At 36.9% G+C, this 23,988-nt stretch overlaps 2 protein-coding genes across 2 annotated transcripts; one reads left to right on the top strand and one right to left on the bottom strand.

Annotated features, from left to right (window-relative positions):
- Positions 1–1,266: 1,266 nt before the first annotated feature.
- LOC127105814 (DENN domain and WD repeat-containing protein SCD1) lies at positions 1,267–2,607 on the bottom strand. The gene is made up of 3 exons (XM_051043018.1): positions 2,426–2,607; positions 2,254–2,295; positions 1,267–1,900 (listed from the first exon to the last, which is right to left on the bottom strand). The coding sequence occupies exons 1-3, from the start codon at positions 2,574–2,576 to the stop codon at positions 1,665–1,667; spliced, it is 429 nt and encodes a 142-aa protein (XP_050898975.1). The 5' UTR covers positions 2,577–2,607; the 3' UTR covers positions 1,267–1,664.
- Positions 2,608–4,727: 2,120 nt separating this feature from the next.
- LOC127101787 (B3 domain-containing protein At2g24670) lies at positions 4,728–5,645 on the top strand. Its single transcript, XM_051039230.1, has one exon. It carries the CDS (start codon positions 4,728–4,730, stop codon positions 5,643–5,645), a length of 918 nt encoding a protein of 305 aa, XP_050895187.1.
- Positions 5,646–23,988: the final 18,343 nt, after the last annotated feature.

Raw genomic sequence — 23,988 nt, 5'->3', positions numbered from 1 at the left:
TGGACTATGTGACCTGTGTATGGTGTCCATATGGCATCATCTACAGTCAGCACATCAAGCCTTCTCATATACTCCACAAGACCATTGGGATATGCATGCATGGTCTTCCATTTCCTCGCATGTGGGGCAGGGGAATGTTGCACCCTCCTATCACAGATGATGGAAAAATACTCGTATATCCAGCACTGATAAAAGAACACAAACACAACAAATAATAATTAAGAAATGTTATTCGTAACAATTAAATAAGAACTAAACTACAAATAATAATTTCAAGTATACTTGTTAAATAACCAGCAAGTTGTCTGGTCTCAAAGACAGTCGCAACTCCAAGTGATGTATATAGGATGGTCAACACAACGCAACCCCAAGTCCAACTGATATCGTCAAGGCTACTGAACAGTCACATGTACATAACATGAATATAAACATGAGACTTATTCGCAAAGAGAGTGCATGCTACTGGATATAACATGTACACCCTAGTGGCAGCCTCATACATTTGTGTCTCAAGAAGCTCGTCATACCTATCCCAAAGCCAAGACATACAAAGGTGAGCTCGTCTAATCTCACCGCTCGACGTCGGATGGTACGGAGTGCGCGAAACTGTCCTTGCTCAACCAATTATTTATGGTGTGAACTACTCGTCCAACCCGTAATTAGAAAGACTCAACCTCAGCAGCCCTAGCTTGGATTGTCGCTCTATCTGTGGCTATGTTTGTAATAGAGGCATCATTTCTCTTGTATTTCACTGCAAAAACGGAAAAAATAAAAATATCAGTTAAATTCCAAAAATTCTAGAATTTCAAAAAAAAAATGTATTATTGAATGCTCGGATGATTATGATCATCACCCATATCAGGTGATTTTCGAAGAATCGCACGTCTGCAGCCATTGACTTTGATAGAGAACACAAGATTTGACATTTTGAAGGAGAGTAGCCTACTTCAGTCTTACTGAATCAAGTTTGTTTTGCTTTTTTTATTTTAAAAGAATTAAAAAAACTTGCTAACTTGAACAATTTTGCGTAACATGAACAATGTCGAAAATTAGCACATGTTTATTTTTCTATCACATACTCTCATCTAGGGTTAGCGATTCCTCATTATCACCCACTAATTCGAACTGATTAGTACTAAGAATAAAAATTGAATCCACGGGCACGCAAAACAAACAATATTAACAAAAGCAGAGTGGCGGATATTAATCAATTTTGTCAAAAACCTTTGCCGTGTTTAATTAGTGGTTTGTTTAATAATTTCCAAATTTAACAAGCATAACAAGAATCTTGATTTGAACAAAGTAACCATAAGGTTTATTGCAAAATCAATTGGGATTAGTTCTGCACAATTAACTAAACTTATCCACACTAACAAAAATTGTTCTTCATCACAGTTATGTACATTCAGGATACAGGAACCTCTAACCACAGTATAAAGACGTATATGCTGCAGAGATTATCACAGCCAAACTTGGGTTCCAAGCTTTAGATTTGTCTGTACTTGACCGGTAAATAAACAAAAACAGTGAAGATAACACCCTTCAATGCGTGCCTTGCTTTTCACTAAAACAACAATGCTACAATTACAAACATGAACATTCATATATTTATCATTCAGACTCAAATATTGATGGTTGCATCCCATAGTCTTAGAAATTTGAAACTATATGACAACCAAAAAATGGCATACCATAGCAACTGTTTTTTGTGGTGTTCTGTACAGCTGCCAACCAGCCATCTTTGACCCGGGGCCAGAAAAACTACCAAGTCTCTCTTGGGGCCGATGAAAGAGAGAAAGAGAATTATCAGCCGCTCCAATACCTAACCAGTGCTCCCCAGCATTGATAGATAATATGGCAGCGTTGTGAATTGTTACATTTTTTGCACACCGTATACCTCCTGCAAATTCAAAGAGTACAATGTTACTAAGTGATCTAAATTCCTTTTGACATTGCACAGCAGAACTGTGGACATAACATGATCTCTGGAACATTATTGCATGTGACACACAGCCTATGTATTTCTTATAAAAATGCTTCTTTGAATTTGCAAGATCAAAAGCCACTGTACAAGTGGACTAGAAGTACTGTGATAGTATTTTACAATGATAGGTGTAGTCATATGAATAACCGCAGGTTAAGCTACAATAAATGATACTCTTGAACATATTGGTGTTTCTTGGTCAACAAAAAGGAAAACAAGTTAAATGCCAGGAATCAAAATAACTTGTAACATTAATGAGGCTGCCATACCATCATCATTTTCCCAAAACCGCATCAGGCCATCGGTTGACCCTGCAATGGAAATTTAACCCTTCAGCAAGTTAAAACACAACAAAGAAATTCTCTTTGAACAACTCTCTTCAAAAGCTGACAAAATAAGGATGATCAAATGACACCACAGCCAAAAATTGGTTATACTAACCCGTTATTATTCCTCTATCTAACGAAGAATATTCAACACATAATACTGGCCCTGCATGGCATGCTAGGACAGCATCACATGTTCCTCGTGAAACAGACCATATTCTTGCTGTCCAGTCATCACTACCAGTAATAACAGTGTCACCAACCATTCTTAATGACCTGCATTTTATATAGAATTAGATATTTGTTTACATTTGTAAATATAGAATTTTGTAAATTATTAGATCACACTACTTGTATTTATTTATAATACACTGAACTAAGCACTAACCTAGGAAGTTGTTACGTCTAGGAATACTAACAACCACTCTAGAATATCTACATTCATAATCTATGAAGCACGGACACCGGGACACAGCACGACAGAGACACACCGACACCGATACCGTAATTCTTTTGGGTATAGTATTTTGGGTTTACTAATGTCAAAAGCTTGATGTTTTGATTAAGCTGCCCTTATTATTTGTTAAGAGTCTCATATCAGACATAACATGGCCTGAACATGTATTTATGAATGGGGACATTCATCATCCTACAAGCCGATTTTGTAGGATTGAGTTAGGCTCAACCACAATCCTTAACATGACATTAGAGTTTGGTTTAAGATTTGTTGGACCACCACTTGTCGGGTTTCCATCATCGGGCCACCCACCATTTATTTCCACGTTCCAAATCTCCAGTCTTGGGCGTGAGGTGGTGTGTTAAGAGTATCACATCGTACAATATATGACTTGAACGTGTGTTTATAAGTGGGGGGAATCTTTAATCCTGATACACACGCCAAAAGGCATAAATACAAGGATCTCACACAATAGAATACAACACAAGGTCAGCCCATAAGTAACCTACTTGCATTGTTGTAAGTTGTAACCTAATTGGATGTCGACATACATTATTTCTGAAACTCCCTCTTCGAGGACTTTTCTATGACTTCAATAAGACATCTGCCAATTTGAATGGACGAAGCTAGCAGTAGTGTATCAGAAATGTTGAGATATACTCCCTCCGTTTCTTTTTAAGTGTCGTTTTAGAAGATTTTTTTTGTTCCTATTTAAGTGTCGTTTTGATGTTTTAATGTTACAATTTGTCAATTATACCCTTACTATTTAAATAACTCAACTTTATATTAATTCCAAAAATTTAGGAGTAGTTGAAAAATGCAACGGAAGAGAGAGAGTTATGTGGAGAAAATTATGGAATTAGTTATTTGAAGTAAATAATTTAATGAGTACTTATATTAATGAATTTTATTTAGAAAAAGAAAGTATATGGTGGATTAAAATGAGGGTACAATGGGAAAAAAATTATAACAATTCATTTATCTTGGTTGGAGAGCTTTATGCTAAAACGACACTTAAAAAGAAACGGAGGGAGTATTGTTTTATTATTAGTATTTATTGTTTTAATTACGAGTAATAATTATTGTTTTTATTTTTAGTCTCTCTCTCTCTCTCTCTCTCTCTCTCTCTCTCTCTCTCTCTCTCTCGCTCTCTCTCTCTCTCTCTCTCTCTCTCTCTCTCTCTCTCTCTCTCTATCTCTCTCTCTCTCTCTCTCTCTCTCTCTCTCTCTCTCTCTCTCTCTCTCTCTCTCTCTCTCTCTCTCTCTCTCTCTCTCTCTCTCTCTCTCTCTCTCTCTCTCTCTTCATATTATAATGTAAATATAAGAATGATTAATTATTTTTTATCATAATAAAAAATTATTAACTTAATATAATTTGTATATAAAATGATATAGATTAATATTCCCCAAAAAATTTAAATTGATATTGAATGGATTCTTTTGTATCAAATTTTTTAATATATGCAAAATAAATTTAATGTCATTGATTGATCTAGATTTTAATTTTTAACTTTTTGTTGTTGTTGAAAAGCTAACCTATAATAAAGGAGAACTGAGATATATATGGAAATTATGTAAATAAAATTGAAGTAAATAAACAATCCGTATTTTTTGTTATCTCTACTTGTGTTTTTAAAATTGAAAGTCAGCTTAATTGAATTTGTGGTAACAAACAAAATATATGGTAACAAACAAAATATGGTAACAAACAAAATATAACAAAATATATGATAACAAATAAAATATATTCATTGTAACTAACTACCCGAGATATAGTATCAAATCTATATCTTTAGCCTATATAGAAGGAAATTTAAATATATGATAAGATTCTACCATTATTTAATTTTAAATTTTAAATCTCCATGAACACTATAAATACACACTTGATAAACACTTGAAACCACAAGACTTCACCGATACAGCAACACGTTATTTGAGAAAGAAAAGAAAAGAAATCAATGTCTATGGAGAAGAACAAAGCATTGCAAAATACGGAAGCTCAATGCATGATGGAAAAGAAAGCTTTGGCTATTGAGAAGATCAATGCATATATGCAAAAACTGAATTCTTTAGAAAAGAAATTCGATCCATTGCCTCATTTTACTTTGCATTGTGTGTTATCTCAAATTTCTCCACAATTTTATACCAAAGATGAGTTAACACAAATAGAGAAAATCAATCAAACCTCATGTCAACAAAGGAAAGTGAAAAAAGTACAAGTTAATAGCAAACAAAGGTATCGTCCAGACAATGAAGATATCTCTGATGGAGAAAGAATAGTGAAATCAAAGTCCGCAATTAGGAGGAAACCAATCATTCGTAAGGAAAAAACTCCCCTATCACCACCACCAGAATTGCCTAATCATGTTAATAACATGATCACAGTGTTGAATGGTAATGATATTAAATATATGATGTGTAAAACATTGTTTATGTCTGATCTCAGCTATAACAACAATCGTCTTTCAATGCCAATTACACAAATTAGATCTGATTTTCTCACAGAAATAGAAAAGACAATCTTAGAAACAAGGGATCAAGAAGGAAAGCCGGTCGGTTTAAAAGTGATTGTGTTAGATCCTTATTTTAACGAATTCCCATTATCTTTGAAGAAGTGGAATATGAGCACTACTAGTGTTTACAATCTTGTTCAGGATTGGTCACCTATATTATTGGAGAATAATTTTAAAGAGAATCAAAAACTTGATATTTGGTCATTTAGGGTCAACGATAAGTTGTACTTTTTACTCGACACTAAGATGCAAGAAATTGAAAAAAGTGGAGAAAAGTCGAAGAATTCAATTGATCTCAAAATGAAAGATCGAAGAAATCAAAGGACGAGAATTGTGAACTCCAACCAGAAAGAGTTTGAGTGAAGATCTTTGTTTAGGACTTTTGATACTTGTTTCTATTATTTTTTATTTTTTGTAATATCAAATTCTTGAAATATGATATAGGAACTTTAAACCATTATAGTTAGATTAAATTTCTTTTGAAAATTTTATTCTTTTAAGATCATTAATAATAATTCTGTTATGATAGGTCTATATTTTTGTTTATAATTTAAATATAAATTAATTTATTTCTTTTTAATTTTGGAACAACACTTCAAACTTTTCTGTCAAAAGAAGAAAAGTAGGGGTTTAAAAAACAGTCATAATTGTATAATGAAAAATAATATTAAACATTCCCTAAATATACATATATAACTTTAATCTTATTTTTATACAATAAATATTACAAATTTCATCCGGTTTTATTATGCATTAAAATCTCAACAAGAATTACATATTACTTTTATCTTATCCAATAAATATTTAATTTAATTTTATATTAAAATGTAATTTTTTAATACTTAAATATTGTCTAATTTATTTTAACATGCTTTGTTTTAATAATTTAATTTTTTGTCAAATATTAAATTTTTATTATTGTGCAGACGTGCTACTTGAACATTGACCGTTTAAAATTAACAAACCAATTTTTATATGTAGCATAAAAACATCTTAAACAACCACACGTGGGTTTTTATATTCAATAAAATATTTTTAATATTTTTAATTTTTTTAATTTATTATAGTTTTAATTAAATTTGAAAATCATTATGAAATTTATAAATTATTTTTTTGTAATTTTAAAATTGGTTCTGTTTATTTAATAAAATACCTCAATTAACAACATATCTTCTTTTAATTATATATGCTAAATATTTTACTTTATTATTGTTAGAAAACATTTCATTTAATTATTAATTACTTTTAGTATAACTAATTATTGCTTAATTTAATTTTAACATTTTTTTTCAATTAATTTTATTTTTTCAAAAAATTATTAATCATATATTATGTATTATGCACATGTAGTCCTAACACATTAACATTTGAAATGATTTGTCTTTTTTTTTGAACTCAAGGGATCTTGCCAACATCCTAATAAAATTGGTCCTTAAAAGCATTATCCTTAGTAATTAGTCTGCTTTCTTTTGATATCAGAATCTTGGATGAGTTTTGACTTGTTCCCTCAGACCTGGTTAGTGAGACTTGTCCAGAAGTTGGTATCTCTGAATAATAGAACAAATGCATTACCTAACCTTTAGTGATTATGCTAAAGTTATCTCTCATCATTATCCCCTGACGCTTTAATTTAGAATTATAATTGTCTCCTTCTCATTGCAATTCAAATTTTTACAAATGTAGTACACACACCTTCTTTATACTGAGGTCATCAAGAACTGCTAGAATGTGAATATTTTTTTATGTACCATGTTTGTGTTTGTTGAAAAGCATAGGAAGCTTATGTTATTCTTAGGACTTGGAACAGAAACTCTTTTGGGAATGCGCACCTAAAGGTTACTGATGATCATAGAAGTTTAGCAAATTCAGCAAAAGATTCGGGATGAGGGTTTTCTGATGTGCTTAGTGCTTATGAAAAAGCTTCCCTTACAAAGTTTAAAGAAACTTTGCATCTTGAGAATATGTTTTGGCATGATCAGGCTAAATTGAATTGAAATTAGAAGGGTGATAGAAACATCAAGTTCTTCCTTAGCATGGCCAAAATAAATCACACAACCAAGCTCATTTATTCTCTTAAAATTGATGGGGTGCTCACTTCAGATCAGGACACTTTAAGATAACATATTTTCAGGTAGTACCAAATGTTGTTCTCCAATCTATTAGCTATTACCAAAGGTTGTTTGTTTGACCATCATTTTCAACCCCCCCCCCCCCTTGTGTTTGAAGTCACTGGTCCAATAACTTCTAATGTTAGCTTAAAAATTAACTATAGTATTATCGCTAAATGCAACTTAATTAGGGTATAGTTTGTGCTAGTATGTTTTGACTATTTTTTTATGGTTGTATTACATGTACTTATAGATCGTAGTTATGGATATTCACCAATGAACATAAAATAAATTATATTTATTGGATTTTGTGTTTATTTTCAAAAAGTGGTTATCGATCGTAGTTGGATAAAATATAATAGATTAAGTGTGGAGTATATAAATGTAGTGGCTGAATTTCTAGAATTCGATGAAAGAAGTTTTCCTAACAGTAATGGATTTTTTTATTTTCCCCGTGTTTATTGTGTTAATTCGAAAGAACGTGGAAAGGAAGAAATATTGAATCATCTATATTGTGATGGAATTTGTCAAAATTATACGATATAGATGTGGCTTGGTGAAGTGACAAAATTATTCGAAAACTCAGCTTACACTCAAGGTTGAGAATTTATTTTCCATCAAGAATTTTCAAAAATATTGAGAGTCCTTCTGCATACACCATTTTCATATGTTGATGATATTAGATGGATAATAAATAAATTACTCTTTAAAGATGAAGTACCATTTTCATTATGTTAGGTACTGATTATAAAAGACAAATTTCAAAAAATCAAGTTAAACAATCCAGTACACACAAGTTTTCAATGGCAGGTGTGATGTTAACTTTAATATGACTATCCAAGAATATAGTACAAATAGATCCTCACCTCAACTCAATTGATGAATATTCCAGTAGGCGAGACAAAGCAATTTGGATTATAAGCATCCAAGTATCCTTCCATTGACACACATGAGCTGAAAAGGAAGATAAGCATCGAGGAATCATTCCATTTAAAAACTTAACAAATTCTGCCATAAATCAGCCAGTAAGATTAGGAGAAAGGAAAAAGGGAGAGTTGAATACGATGAGGACATGGTTAGTGATAGGTCGAAAATTAGGGAAAGTTAAAATATTATGAAAAATAAATAAATAAAAAAAGGAAGAGTCAAAAGTGGAACGATAATGTTAGTAGGATTACCTCACACCTAAAAAATTCCAAAATATATGTAAATAACGGCAGTTATTTATAACCGCTATAATTTATGCTTTTTTGTGGTGTGATATTTGACATTGAAGAAGATTCTTTTAAGAGAGATCATATGTATGCTACTTTATAGAGTCACAAGGAAGAATGTTATTGAAATTGATATGATCTCCTAGAGTTTGATATGATTATGGTTTGTAGTTTGTCATTTGGTATTTTATATTCTTAGTAATTGAGTCTTCTCTCAAATAGATATTTGTGCATTATAGGTTTGAGAGTTTTTTTTATTAAAGTGTCTTATCATGCATAAATCAAACCCTTCGCCTAAAGGCGATGCAATATGGTTCAAGTTGATTAGAAAAAAACTTGAATAAAAAACTCATGACTGCATAATTAAAAAACGTGAACATTTGAAATTTCTAAAAATTTCTATTTTGTAAGAATGATTTGAATCAAGGAATGTCATAACTCGAATCAATAAATGAATTATAAAAACAAGTTTTGCCTCTATTAGAGTGATTTGAATCACAAATTTTCTTGACTCGGATCATGAAGGTTTTGATTAAAATATAAGATAGGCTTGATTCAAATCATGATAAAATTCAATTTTTGGATTGTGCTTTTGATTCTGTGATTTGAATCATATAATTTCTTGACTCCAATCAAATGTGCAAAATCTGGTTTTTTAAGTTCTTGACTCAAATCATTCTTTAATTTAACTCAAATCATACTCTTTGCTCGTGACTCGAATCATAAAGGTATTTACACTTATTTTAGTGTCTCATCTCCAACACATAAAAAAACAAAAATTTCAATATCTTATATAACACAACTCTTACACCTCATCTGAATTTCGTTTCATATTCAACCTCTAGCACTCACCATGTTTGTGTGTTTAATTTCTCAACACTATGAGTGTGAGATCTGTTGAGAGGATGGTCGTTAGGATCTAATATTTTATGGATTTTTTATATTTCACATTGGAAAATCAATTTGTTGTTGTTGTGTAGCAAGCATTTACAATCCAGCCTAGAAAAAATAAAGGTTTTCTTTTCTCCAAGAAAGCTTCGATAGAACTGAGTGAAGGTTTTTACACAAGAAGTTGGAGTTTCTAGTTCCATTAAACATATCAAGGCTTAGACAAGAGACTTTCGACATGGTTAAGTAAAGGTCATTGCAAATTTGAGGCTTAGAGAAAGATTCTTGAATCTAAAAGGTGAATGTAAAGGTTGAGTGAAAATCTTGAGAAAATCAGTCTCATTGTTGTATACATCGAAAGAAAGAGGATTTAGATTAAAGTTTATTTTAGTTTTTAGTATTATCTTGAATCATATAATTCTATTAAAAAGATGTTGTAAACAATTTTCAAAATAGTGGAAAATTTAAAAAATTCAATGATTTACCATTGGAGACTATATTTGGCACTAACGAGGACGAATGCGATGACCTAGTATAAACTTGGTGCACAATCTCCTTTTTTTCCCATCTCTTCTAATTTTTTACATAAATTTGTATGTGTAGTATTTATCATTTTTCTAGAAATGGCATGTTTCTAGGTTTTAATGTTTTATAGCGATTCATGTGTAAATTAAGGTATGTGTTAGAATAACTCTCTAAACAATCTTCTAGTTGATTATAATTTTAAAACTTTAATAGTAAATTTCTTCGTAAATTAGATAAATTTAAGTTACACATTTCGTGTGGATTTAAATTAGCACAATTTACACATTGGTTGTTTAGTCTATTCATTATTATTCATCTACATTTTATTTTCTAATTATAATGTCAATCGTGTAATCGTTTCAATCATAAATCGCAACTAGCGTACAAATTATGCTGCATATTTTTTCATAAAACTCTGAGTTTTGAAAGAAAACTTTTTAACTAGTTTTTGGAGGAAAGATCTATTCAAACCCCCTTCTAGACTATTATACACCCATATTATTCCCATCAATTGGCTTAGAGTTGGTATTTTGATAAGGTCTTGCAACATCAAAAGTTTAGAATATGGGTAAGGACAATGTGAAAGGAGAGTACATTATAGCTCCTATCTTTATAGGCGGAAATGATGCATATTGGAAAGATAACATGTATGTATACTTGATGTCGGTTGATAAGATGTTTGTGTAGACGTTGAAGACGACCATTTTATCCCTAAAATGGATGTTTATGATGTTTCTAATATAAAACCCCCAAAGGATTCAAATGATGAAGAGACTAAAAAAGCCTCCTAATATTTGAAATCGAGGAACATACTCATTTCCATTTTAAAAGTTAATGTGTATTACTCGATTTTGCATTGTAGGACAACTCAATCAATGTAGATATTCACTTCATATAATTTATGAGGGAATTGAAGATGTGAAGTAATATAAGATTAATGTGTTGATAAAAGAATACAAGTCATTTCAAATGGAACCCGGTGAAACCATAGAATCCATGTAGATGTGCTTTATTAATTTAATCAACAAGTTAGAGAATTTAAGTTAGACTATATATAATCAAGATTGTGCTAAAAAAAGTATTAATATCAATGTGCAGGAAATGATAATCAAAAGTAACAACCATAAAAGAGTCACATAATTTGAAGGCATTAGATGTATCAGCATTGCTTGGAAAACATACTGAGCACGAGCATGAGATAAAGAGACACAAAGAAAGCGAAGTTAATGTGTAATAGAAAGATAAAGTTAGAGAAGATAAAATAAGTATATCTTTCAAGGCATTAGAGGAATATGATGATAGAACCGTTGAATATTCTTCTAAAGAAGAAGAAACAGGTTTGTTCGCCAAATGCTACAATAGGTACATAAAGAAAAACCATCTCAAGAATTTAGATAGAAATTTTATAAACTTTGGAAAGTCTCACCTACCTAATAATATGGAGAAAAAAATAGAAGGAGTAGAGACATGTGACTATTATGAGTGTGGTAAATCTAGTTATTATCTTATTGATTGTCCAGGCCTAAACAAGTTCAAAAATAATTTAGAGTTCTACAAGACAAAGAGAAATAGTGCCAAAGGTCGTAGATCTTATATCTCTTAGGAATAATAATACAAAGACTCTTTTACTTTTAAATCAAGTTCATATGATAATGAAATAGCTCATATGTGCTTAATAATGCACAAAAGGAAATGGTCTTAGAGAAAAGTGATTTGGGCTCACATTTTAAACCTTCATATGATTAATTGTCTAAAGTATTTAGAGAAATATGTGTTGATTCTATAGGCTCATTTAACAAATCTATCTTCAAAATAAATAATTTCAAAACTTAAGAGATACTTTTTAAATATTAAAACTTACTAGAGTCCTTGAAATCGGAACATGCATCTCTACTAAATGAGAAATTGTGTGTTTCTAATACTTTAGAAGAAAAGGTAGATATAGCAAACTCTGATACTTGTCTAATTTTGAAAATTGAAATTGAAAACTTAAAAGGAAAATTAACACATGTCATTACATCACTTAATATTGTTTCTATTATTTCAAATTATAAAGGGAAGAATTTTTCATAAAAACCCCTATGTCATTAGAAAAGATAGAAGGAACAATTCATCTAACAGGCCGAGGTGAAAGAACGATTGATCAGTCCTATCAAGATATGCCAGGTTTCAAGAAATGCCTGCACCTAAAACAGAAAGAGAGGTTCGTGGCCTCCTGGGCAGATTGAACTACATTTCAAGGTTCATATCTAATCTTACAGCCACATGCGAGCCATTGTTCAAAATGCTGAGAAAAGAGCAAGAGGTCAGTTGGAATGATGATTGTCAGAAAGCCTTTGAAAGAATAAAAGAGTATTTGCAGGAGCCCCGATTCTAATGCCTCTAGTAGAGGGAAGACCGTTGATCATGTACTTAACTGTGTTAGAAAGGTCAATGGGTTGTGTGCTCGGTCAGCATGACGAGTCAGGTCGAAAAGAGCATGCAATATACTACCTTAGCAAAACGTTTACCGACTGTGAACAAAGATACTCACTGCTCAAGAAAACTTGCTGCGCTTGGGCATGGGCTGCTCGCCGACTAAGACAGTATATGTTGACTCACACGACTCTATTGATATCAAAGATGGATCAAGTCAAGTATATTTTTGAAAAGCCAGCACTTACCGGAAGGGTTGCTAGGTGGCAAATGATGCTGACAGAGTATGACATCTAATACACTTCACAAAAAGCCATCAAAGGAAGTGTCTTGTCAGACTATCTTGCCGAGCAACCGATTGATGATTACCAACCTATGAGGTTCGACTTTTCTGATGAGGACATCATGTTTCTCAAATCGAAAGATTGCGAGGAACCACTCCCGGAGGAGGGGCCTGACCCTGAATCCAAATGGATTATGATGTTTGATGGGGCGGTCAACGTCAATGGTCGCGGAGTTGGTGCAGTATTGATCACGTCGGAGGGGGTTCATATGCCATTTTGTGCCAGAATAACTTTTCCCTGCACCAACAATGAAGCCGGACGAAGCAGAATGGGTCCATTCTCGATACAATCAGCTGAGCCTAGTTGAGGAAAAGAGACTAGCAGCTATATGCCATGGCCAACTATATCGGAGACAGATGAAGAGAGCATTTGATCAGAAAGTGCACCCTCGGGAGTATCAAGTCGGTGAATTGGTACTCAAAAGAATTCTTCCTCCCAACACAGATCACAGGGGCAAATGGACATCGAACTACGAGGGTCCGTACGTGGTTAAAAGAGTTTTCTCTGGCAGAGCTCTGATGCTAACAACCATGGAATGGCGAAGACTTCCCGTCCCCTGTCAACTCAGACGCAGTTAAAAAATACTTCGCATAAATTGACCCGTTGGACAAGTAAAATAATGGTCAAGGCAAAAAAAGGGCATCCCTACGAACCAAAAAAAAAGGAATGAAGAGGTTCGGGCAAAAATTAGGGATATAAAAATAAAAATGTACACCCGGCGAGTCGAAAACCCGAAAGGGCGGCTCAGGCAAAAAAGGGTATCCCGATGGATTGAAAACCCAAAAGGGAGGTCCACGCAAAAGTTAGGGAATAAGCGAATGACTGCAGGCAAGTTGCTATGAGGTTTATCAAGAATCAGATCATATACCGGTATGATGTGCCAAGTAAGATCATTACTGATAATGGATTGAACTGGAATAACAATATGATGGAAGAGCTCTACAAAGACTTCAAAATAGAAAAATATAATTCTTCTCCCTACAGACCCAAGATGAATGGGGATGTTGAAGCTGCAAATAAGAATATTATCCAGAAGATGGTTGTGGCGTACAAAGATTGGTATGCGATGCTCCCATTTTCCTTGCATGGGTACCATACATTCGTTCATACTTCGACAGGGGAAACCCCTTTCTCTCTTGTTTATGACATGGAAGTTATGCTCCCCGTTGAGGTTGAGATCCCATAAATGCGTGTGTTAATGGAAGCCAAGTTGATTGAAGCTGAATGGTGTCAGAGAAGATATGATCAATTGAATTTGATTGAAGAGAAGAGTTTGACTGCCATGTGTCATGGTCAGTGTAGCGGGAAATTCATGATCATCAAGCTATTGACAAGCTAGAGATCAATTAATAAGAGTCGCCATCGCGCTTTTATTGTTTCCAAGGGAAAAGGGAAAAAGTACGAACAAAACCCACAAGGTAAGAAGTTTTCAAATAAAAACTAATAAAAATCAGAGATCACAGGTAAGGGGGTTGGTTACACAGAGGGAAGGTGTTAGCGCCCAAAGTGTCCTAGGCACTCATAGGGAGCCCTTTTTGTGTGCATATGTGTCGCAACCTGAAAAATGGAATGCAAAAAAAAACAACCGGCGAAGAAAGACAGGAGAGTCGCCACCGTGTGTTATTTATCCCAAAGGAGGGAAAGGAAACGCTCGAAGTAAACCTGGAAAAGGGAAAGGACAAGACAGGGTCTCGCAACCAAATCTTGGGTTCGGGAGTCGATTATGCGAGGGGAAGGTATTAGCACCCCTACGCATCCGTAGTACTCTACGGGATCCACTTTTGTAGTTCTTGTCTAAAGGGTGTGGGTTTATCTAATGTGTTATTTACTAAAAAAAGGGGGTCAAAAGAAAATGACTCGCACGGATGTCGCATCCACTGCATACGTATCTCATCTGAATATGAGAATCAGAGTCTTCGTAGCTCGGTTACCTAGGGGTTAAGGGTAATTGTGTTCGCTAAGACATCGTGTCTTATGCCTACGTATCTCATTTGGAATGAGAATCAGAGCAAGCCGTAGTTCGGCTAACTACGGGGTTATGGATTGGGTTTTGGACGAACGACGTTACTGCGCAATCTACCGGATGCTCGACCTTTGGAGACTTACTCGCCTGTAGTAGAAGGAGTTAACGTGTTGCTTTGGGTTTTAGGGATGCTCAAGGGCAAAAGGGCAGTCTTTGACGAAGGAACCTGCATAAAGTAAACACACAAAACATTGCCTCCTATCGAGGTCTTCCAGCTAAGAAAGCAACAAAATGCAGGAAAAAATAGAGGAATAAGGAAACCAGAGATCCTTCCAAGCTAACACCATCAGAGAAAGTGAGTCAGTACAGGCAATCGGAATAAACCTCCAGGTGGTGTCCCACAAATAAAGTGGAAAAACCACAAAACCCTCTCTGCAAGAGTCATATGAGCCCTCACAAAACAAAACTCAACAAACAGGTTAGAGAAACAAAATAGGGTAACCAAGAGTTGCCCCCAAATCAAAATGTAACCACATGAATAATTCCATTAAAATTCACAAAAAAGCTCACAAAAAGCAACCAAGGGTAGGAGGCCTAAACCTCTTGTCAAACACATGCGTCGAAAGGGTATCAAATTTACCCATAATACCTCATACATTCAGAAAATTCAAATTGAAAGCATAGATATGATGGATATAGGGCAAACCTGATTGGAGAGATCGGTTGAAATCAAATGGCACGACTGGATTTGCAAATCAATGTTAGGGTTTGCTTGAGTTGAAAGTGTGTGAGTAAGAATGAACCTTTCAGAGTTTCCTGGAGGTTGCTGCAGATTAGTTCGTAGGTTTCCCTTCAGGTTTTGTTCCAAGGAAACCTCAGAGTGTTTTGCTTCTCTTCCTTTTTCTGTTTGTTCTCCCTCTTTTATAACCTGATTTTCATGGCTTTGTGGGATCAAATGAGAGAGGTCCAAGTCCAAGATTTTTATTTATTTATTTATTTAATTAATTTATTATTATTATTATTATTATTATTATTATTATTATTATTTCGTTTTTTCTTTTTCTTTTTCTTTTTCGTTTTTTCGTTTTTTTTTTCGTTTTTTTTAATAAATTAAAAAAAAAGTGTCCTGGATGATGTTCAAGCTTCTTGGAGCTAATCCCGATTGACATGATGAAATGCAATGCATCTAACGTTAAATGACCTAAAAATGAATGCGTGAATAAGGAGGACAAATTTTGGGGTGTTACAGCTGCCCCTATTCAGTCATCAGCTAACCCGAGCAGGATGAAAGCGAACAGCTTATCAGACAAACAGGGTGAGCTGTGATTGAATACCAAAGACAGACCAAAAATTTGCGCTCCGAGAACACCACAAAAATGCTGAAATACACCGCGCTGTTTATTTCTCTTCCGATCCTCTGGCTGAATTTGAATCAGTCTTCTGACTTAATCTGGAGTTTCGATCCTCTGGCTGAATCTATACTCAATTTAGTCCTCTGGTTGGATGTTAATTTTGATCCTCGGGCTGGATACTGTTTCAATCTTCTGGCTAGATCTTCTTCGATCTTCTGGCTAGATCTTCTTCGATCTTCTGGCTAGATCTCCTTTGTTTCGATTCTCTGGCTGAATCTATTTTCTATGATTCTCTGGCTGAATCTACTTCGATCTTCTGGCTAGATCTGAATTGTTTCGATTCTCTGGCTGAATCTATTTCCGGTCTTCGGGCTAGACCTGACTTCGATCTTCTAGCTAGATCTTCTTCGATCTTCTAGCTAGATCTCCTTTGTTCCGATTCTCTGGCTGAATCTATTTTCTTTGATTCTCTGGCTGAATCTACTTCGATCTTCTGGCTAGATCTGAATTGTTTGGATTCTCTGGCTGAATCTATTTCCGGTCTTCGGGCTAGATCTGACTTCGATCTTCTGGCTAGATTTGGATTGATTTGATGATAAATTCCCATCATCAGGATCTTGCATCTGAGGCATGCGCTGGTTAACCCTCTTTCGGAATCTACAATCTTCATGTTAGATATGCAGCTTCGAGAATATCCCACTTTTGGGCTTCGTACATATTCTTCAGGCTAGAACATGTTGTAACGAATCTTCGATTAGACTTTGTTTTTAAATTGCGATCCGCGGGCTGGATCCTCTTGTAAGCTGATTTTCTGTTGAGCTGTCAATCTATTCCTCTAGCCGGCTTACTGGGGAAATAATGCTCGTAGTCGATTCTCTGGCTGAATCTTCAAAACGAACCTTGGACTGACTCTTGGGAAAACGATTCTCAGGCTGAATCTTCAAAAAAGACCCTTAGGCTGGATCACTGGAACACGATTCTCAGGCTGAATTTTCAAAAATGACCCTCAGGCTGGATCACTGGAACACGATTCTCAGGCTGAATCTTCGAAATGACCCTCAGGCTGGATCACACACACTTGATCCTCTGGCTGGATCTCATGACTTTGGTTTTACAACAATTCTTCGGTCTGCTTTGAAGAACCTGTTTATCAGCTTATGTGTATGTTTGATATGATATGCATGCAAAATGCAAATGCAAATGTTATTCATGGTGCAAAAGAAAAAAAGAAATCTGCTTGGGGAAGCAACTCTGGTAGGGAGCGGATCACTGTATCAATCCTTGAATGCTCTGTGGGGAACGATCCGTCTGCCGGGACCGGGGAGCCACCGAAAATAAATCGGCCTTTTGAAAAGTTGACCTTGCTGGGGGAGTATCAACTATGGAAACTTTGCTTGGCGAGGCTCTGCGAGGAGAGTCTGTGAGGAAAGCACTTCCTGGGAAAATGTCGTAGGAATCGATCTTTGCTGGGGATATGAACTTGCTAATCGTCCTCGAGCTGGGAATCGACATTCGCTTATTCCCTAACTTTTGCGTGGACCGCCCTTTTGGGTTTTCAATCCACCGGGATACCCTTTTTTGCCTGAGTCGCCCTTTCGGGTTTTCGACTCGCCGGGTGTACATTTTTATTTTTATATCCCTAATTTTTGCCTGAACCTCTTCATTCCTTTTTTTTGGTTCGTCGGGATGCCCTTTTTTTTCCTGGACCATTCTTTTACTTGTCCAGCGGGTCAATTTATGCGAAGTATTTTTTAACTGCGTCTGAGTTAACATGGGACGGGAAGTCTTCGCCATTCCATGGTTGTTAGCATCAGAGCTCTGCCAGAGAAAACTCTTTTAACCACGTACGGACCCTCGTAGTTCGGTGTCCATTTGCCCCTGTGATCTGTGTTGGGAGGAAGAATTCTTTTGAGTACCAATTCACCGACTTGATACTCCCGAGGGCGCACTTTCTGATCAAATGCTCTCTTCATCTGTCTCCGATATAGTTGGTCATGGCATATAGCTGCTAGTCTCTTTTCCTCAACTAGGCTCAGCTGATTGTATCGAGAACGGACCCATTCTGCTTCGTCCGGCTTCATTGTTGGTGCAGGAAAAAGTTATTCTGGCACAAAATGGCATATGAACCCCCACCGGCGTGATCAATACTGCACCAACTCCGCGACCATTGACGTTGACCGCCCCATCAAACATCATAATCCATTTGGATTCAGGGTCAGGCCCTTCCTCCGGGAGTGGTTCCTCGCAATCTTTCGATTTGAGAAGCATGATGTCCTCATCAGGAAAGTCGAACCTCATAGGTTGGTAATCATCAATCGGTTGCTCGACAAGATAGTCTGACAAGACACTTCCTTTGATGGCTTTTTGTGAAGTGTATTAGATGTCATACTCTGTCAGCATCATTTGCCACCTAGCAACCCTTCTGGTAAGTGCTGGCTTTTCAAAAATATACTTGACTTGATCCATCTTTGATATCAATAGAGTCGTGTGAGTCAACATATACTGTCTTAGTCGGCGAGCAGCCCATGCCCAAGCGCAGCAAGTTTTCTCGAGCAGTGAGTATCTTTGTTCACAGTCGGTAAACTTTTTGCTAAGGTAGTATATTGCATGCTCTTTTCGACCTGACTCGTCATACTGACCGAGCACACAACCCATTGACCTTTCTAACACTGTTAAGCACATGATCAACGGTCTTCCCTCTACTGGAGGCATTAGAATCGGGGCTCCTGCAAATACTCTTTTATTCTTTCAAAGGCTTTCTGACAATCATCATTCCAACTGACCTCTTGCTCTTTTCTCAGCATTTTGAACAATGGCTCGTATGTGGCTGTAAGATTAGATATGAACCTTGAAATGCAGTTCAATCTGCCCAGGAGGCCACGAACCTCTCTTTTTGTTTTAGGTGCAGGCATTTCTTGAAACCTGACATATCTTGATAGGACTGATCAATCGTTCTTTCACCTCGGCATGTTGTCGCAACCTGAAAAATACAGTGTGCGAAAAAAAAACAACCGGCGAAAGAAAATGACAGAAGAGTCGCCACCGTGCGTTATTTATCCCAAAGGAGGGAAAGGAAACGCTCGAAGTAAACCTGAAAAAGGAAAGGACAAGACGGGGTCTCGTAACCAAATCTTGGGTTCGGGAGTCGGTTATGCGAAGGGAAGGTATTAGCACCCCTACGCATCCGTAGTACTCTACGGGATCCACTTTTGTAGTTCTTGTCTAAAGGGTGTGGGTTTATCTTGTGCTGTTTGCCAAAAAAAAAACAAAAAATGGTTAAATGAAAATGACTCGCGCGGATGTTGCATCCACTGCATACGTATCTCATCTGAATATGAGAATCAGAGTCTTCGTAGCTCGGCTGACCTATGGGTTGGGGGGATGTGTGCTCGCTAAGACATCGCGTCTTATGCCTACGTATCTCATCTGGAATGAGAATCAGAGCAAGCCGTAGTTCGGCTAACTACGGGGTTATGGATTGGGTTTTGGACGAACGACGTCACTACGCAATCTACCGGGTGCTCGACCTTTGGAGACTTACTCGCCTGTAGTAGAAGGAGTTAGCGTGTTGCTTTGGGTTTTAGGGTTTGGGATGCTCGAGGGAAAAAGGGCAGTCCTTGACGAAGGAACCGCGCTACCTGCAGGGATATGAATACAAAACACAAAACATGTATCTCAAAGTAAAATGCCACAAAGGGGCTCAAACGTCGCCTCCTATCGAGGTCTTCCAGCTAGGAAAGCAGTAAAATGCGAGAAAAGGAAAAAATTACCACACGGATAAAGATCCGAAGGTATAACAGTTAAAGGAGCAAGAAACCCTGAAATCTCTCCAGCTGGACCGTCAAAGGAAATCAGTCAACACGAAATAATCAGAATAAAACTCCAGGGGGGTATCCCACAAATAAAGTGGGAAACCACGCGAGTGTCTCTGCAAAAGCCATGTGAGCCCTCACAAAACTCGACAAAGGGTTAGAGCAACAGGATGAAATCAAGAGAAAACAATGTCATGGCAACGCAAAGACAGGTTAGAGAAACAAAATAGGGTAACCCAGAGTTGCCCCTAAATCAAAATGTAACCACATGAATAATTCCATCAAAATTCACAAAAGGCTCACAAAAAAGGTATCAAATTCACCCATAATACCTCATACATTTAGAGCATTCAAATTAAAGGCATAAAGATGATGGATATAGGGCAAACCTGATTGGAGAGCTTGATTGAAATTGAGTTGCACCCGTGAGGTTTACAAGTTGAGTTCCCTTCAGGGTTTGGAGGCTGCTCTGAGTTCTCTGTCAGGTCTTCTCTCACTATCTTTTTCCTCAGGGTTTTGTTCCAAGGAAACCTCAGAGTGTTTTGTTTCTCCTCAAAATCCCCCTTTGTTCTGTCTTCTTTCTCTCACTATCTTTTTCCAGTGAATCTCCCAGTGTAACTCCAAGTGTCTTTTCCTCTACTGAAACTTCAGTATTTATAGACTGATTTTCGTGGGTAGTGGGCTCAAATGAGGGAGACCCAAGTCAAAATAATTTGTTATATTTTTTATTTATTTTATTTATTTATTTAATTAATTAATTAATTTTTTTTTTTTTTCGTTTTTTTTTTCCAGGAAAAATGAAGGGTAGATTTTGGGGTATTACAGCTGCCCCTATTCAATCAACTGGAGACCCGGAAAGAAGATGGCAGCTACTTTCGTGCTTTCGAGGTATCAAGGGATTGAATACAATAAAAGCCCAAAAATTTGCACTGAAGTGAAGTGAAGTAACAATGTCTGTCAGAATCGGCAAAGAGGTGGTCTTGAAAGAAGAATCCGTCTGGTACGGTGGAAGTTAGTTTGAATATCGAAAAAGAATGTTAAACTGGATACCAAAATAAATGGTAACACAGAAATAACCATGGCCTGAATGTCGCTCATCAGTCTGAATACTGGAAAGGATTTCGATCTGAACATCGGAAACTTGACCTGAATGCCACAAGTCGCATCGACCTGAACGTCGGAAACTTCTTCGATCTGAACATCGGAAAATTGGCCTGAATGCCACAAGTCGCATCGACCTGAACGTCGGAAACTTCTTCGATCTGAACATCGGAAAATTGGCCTGAATGCCACAAGTCGCATCGACCTGAACGTCGGAAACTTCTTCGATCTGAACATCGGAAAGACTTGGCCTGAATGCCACTTCGATCTGAATATCGGAAAATTGGCCTAAATGCCACTTCGATCTGAATATCGGAAAATTGGCCTGAATGCCACTTCGGTCTGGATACCGGAAAACTGGCCTGAATGCCACTTCGGTCTGGATACCGGAAAACTGGCCTGAATGCCACTTCGGTCTGGATACCGGAAAACTGGCCTGAATGCCACAAGTTGCATCGACCTAAACGTCGGAAACTTCTTCGATCTGAACATCGGAAAACTTCATGCCTGTCAACATTGGCAGAAATAGGGAATGATAATAGAGGCGGCGCATGGGCCAATGACACTTGCTGGGGATAACAAAGGTAAGTCATGAACAATCTTCAGTCTGAGTACTGGAAACAACTTCTAGCTTATCACTTGGGATACCGAGAATGTTTTATGCTTACATGCGTATGTTTGAATTTTTCAATGGCGTAATGCTCCATGAAAATGGAAATGCTACGCGATTTGGAAGGATGCAATGCAATATGATTCTACATGCAGGGATGCGAAATGCTGGGTAGAATGCCAAGCCGAGGCAAGGGGATCTGCTGGGGAAATGATTACCATCCTCTGGGCTCTGGCCAGGCTGCTGGAGATACACACCGCAAAGAACTCTGTGGGGAGATGACTAGCCATGCGGTGTTCTGGCCATACCGAGACTCTGATCGGGGAAAGAATGACATTGGAAGCCTGCTGCTGAGGAAAGCTACAATGGTTCTGGCAACCACGATTTGCGAGAGATGACTCAGCAGGGGGAGCAAACACTGATACGGTACCGAGGTTCTGCTTCAAGGAAAGAAACCATGGATCTGGCATTGGGATTATCGATCTGACATCGAACTCTAAGGAGCAGCCACTTCTGCTGGGAAGATACAGTCTGGCACTGTCAACTCCGCTGGGGATATGTAGTCTGGTACTATCAACTCTACTGGGGAGTGTATGTCCTGAAACAAACGCTTGGGGAAGTACAGTGGTGAGAACCTATTGGGGATTGAGGAATCCAACGCTCTGATCAGCTCTGCAGGGATAAGACACCGAATTTGTCTGTTGGTGACTTCACTGAGGAAGATATTCACGATCATCTGCAGGGAATTTTAAGGAAATGCCCCGAGGGTATCTGTTCTGAATAGACGATCCAAAGCACTTAAAATTTACAGCAATCTTAAATGTTTATTAAGCATGTACCTGTAAAGCCCTTATGTGTCATGATGCAATGTTTATCAAAAATTCGGACGTCATTTTTGCAAACAAAACAGTAAAATGAAAATGAAAACAGAGATATACTGAATGACATGATTTTATTGATTGAATGGCCTCTGAATAGGCATTTACATTAAGAAGCAATCCCTGGAAAGAGGTAATCGCACAATAGATAAAAACAGAAATTAATCTAATGGCAATGTGAAATGGATTTCTATTGGGTTCCAATTCTGCTATGACTTGCCCGTCTTCAAGATCCTCCAGATGATCAGCTTTCTGAAAGAGTGATTGGATTGTTTCCTATCCTTCAAAAATTTCCAGTCATTGGCACGAGATGAGATTCAGAACTACTCAGAACGCAGTCATTCGCTTAATCCCTAACTTTTGCCTGGATCGCCCTTTTCGGGTTTTCAATCCACCGGGATACCCATTTTTGCCTAAGTTGCCTTTTCAGGTTTTCAACTTACCGGGTGTACGATCTTTTCATCTTTAATCCCTAATTTTTTCCCGAACCTTTTCATTTTCTTGGTTCGTCGGGATGCCCATTTTTTTTGCCTGGACTATTCTTTTTACTGTCCAGCGGGTCTATTTTATGCGAAGTATTTTTTAACTGCGTCTGAGTTCACAGGGGAAGTGAAGTTTTCACCATCCATAGTTGCAAGCATTAAGGCCCCACCATCAAAAACCTTGGTGACAATATACGGTCCATCATAGTTAGGAGTCCACTTGCCCCTGTGATCTGTCTGAGGAGGAAGGATCCTTTTCAACACTAAATCTCCGACTTGGAAACAACGAGGACGCACTTTCTGATCAAAGGCTCTCTTCATCCGACTCTGATACAACTGCCCATGACAAATGGCTGTCATTCGCTTCTCTTCGATAAGACTCAACTCATTGAACCTTGTCCTAATCCATTCAGCTTCGTCTAGCTTGACATCCAACAAGACTCTTAGGGAAGGAATCTCCACTTCAACAGGTAGGACTGCTTCCATACCATACACAAGGGAGTAAGGGGTTGCCCCGGTCGATGTACGTACTGAAGTGCGGTACCCATGCAAGGCGAAAGGTAGCATCTCATGCCAATCTCTGTACGTGACGAACATCTTCTGCACAATCTTCTTTATGTTCTTATTTACCGCCTCAACAACGCCGTTCATCTTAGGGCGGTAAGGGGAAGAATTGTGATGCTGAATGTTGAAGTTCTGACACAACTCCTTCATCATTTTGTTGTTGAGATTAGAACCATTATCAGTAATGATTCTTTCGGGAATCCCATAGCGACAAATGATTTCTTTCTTGATGAAACGGGCAACCACATGTCTGGTGACATTCGCGAACGACGCTGCCTCGACCCACTTGGTGAAATAGTCGATGGCAACAAGGATGAAGCGATGCCCATTGGAAGCAGTCGGCTCAATCTTTCCAATCATGTCAATGCCCTGTCATACCCCAATTTTGTCCGGGCATTTTAAAAATTTCATAAATTCGATTTTTATTTCAATTTGCATCAGTTGTACAAC

This window comes from Lathyrus oleraceus, chromosome 7 (genome assembly GCF_024323335.1).
Source record: "Lathyrus oleraceus cultivar Zhongwan6 chromosome 7, CAAS_Psat_ZW6_1.0, whole genome shotgun sequence".
Taxonomy (NCBI): Eukaryota; Viridiplantae; Streptophyta; class Magnoliopsida; order Fabales; family Fabaceae; genus Lathyrus; species Lathyrus oleraceus.
Note: the sequence above shows the minus strand (reverse complement) of the source record. Positions and strands in the feature narration are given on the sequence as shown.

What these genes read in the sequence shown, in the direction of transcription:
- LOC127105814 (XM_051043018.1), bottom strand. Translation starts at nt 2,576, where the DNA reads ATGGTTGGTGACACTGTTATTACTGGTAGTGATGACTGGACAGCAAGA. An exon ending in AGATAGAGGAATAATAACGG is followed by an intron (nt 2,296 to 2,425) that starts GTTAGTATAACC and finishes TTTCCATTGCAG; the next exon opens with GGTCAACCGATGGCCTGATG. An exon ending in GTTTTGGGAAAATGATGATG is followed by an intron (nt 1,901 to 2,253) that starts GTATGGCAGCCT and finishes TTGAATTTGCAG; the next exon opens with GAGGTATACGGTGTGCAAAA.
- LOC127101787 (XM_051039230.1), top strand. Translation starts at nt 4,728, where the DNA reads ATGTCTATGGAGAAGAACAAAGCATTGCAAAATACGGAAGCTCAATGC.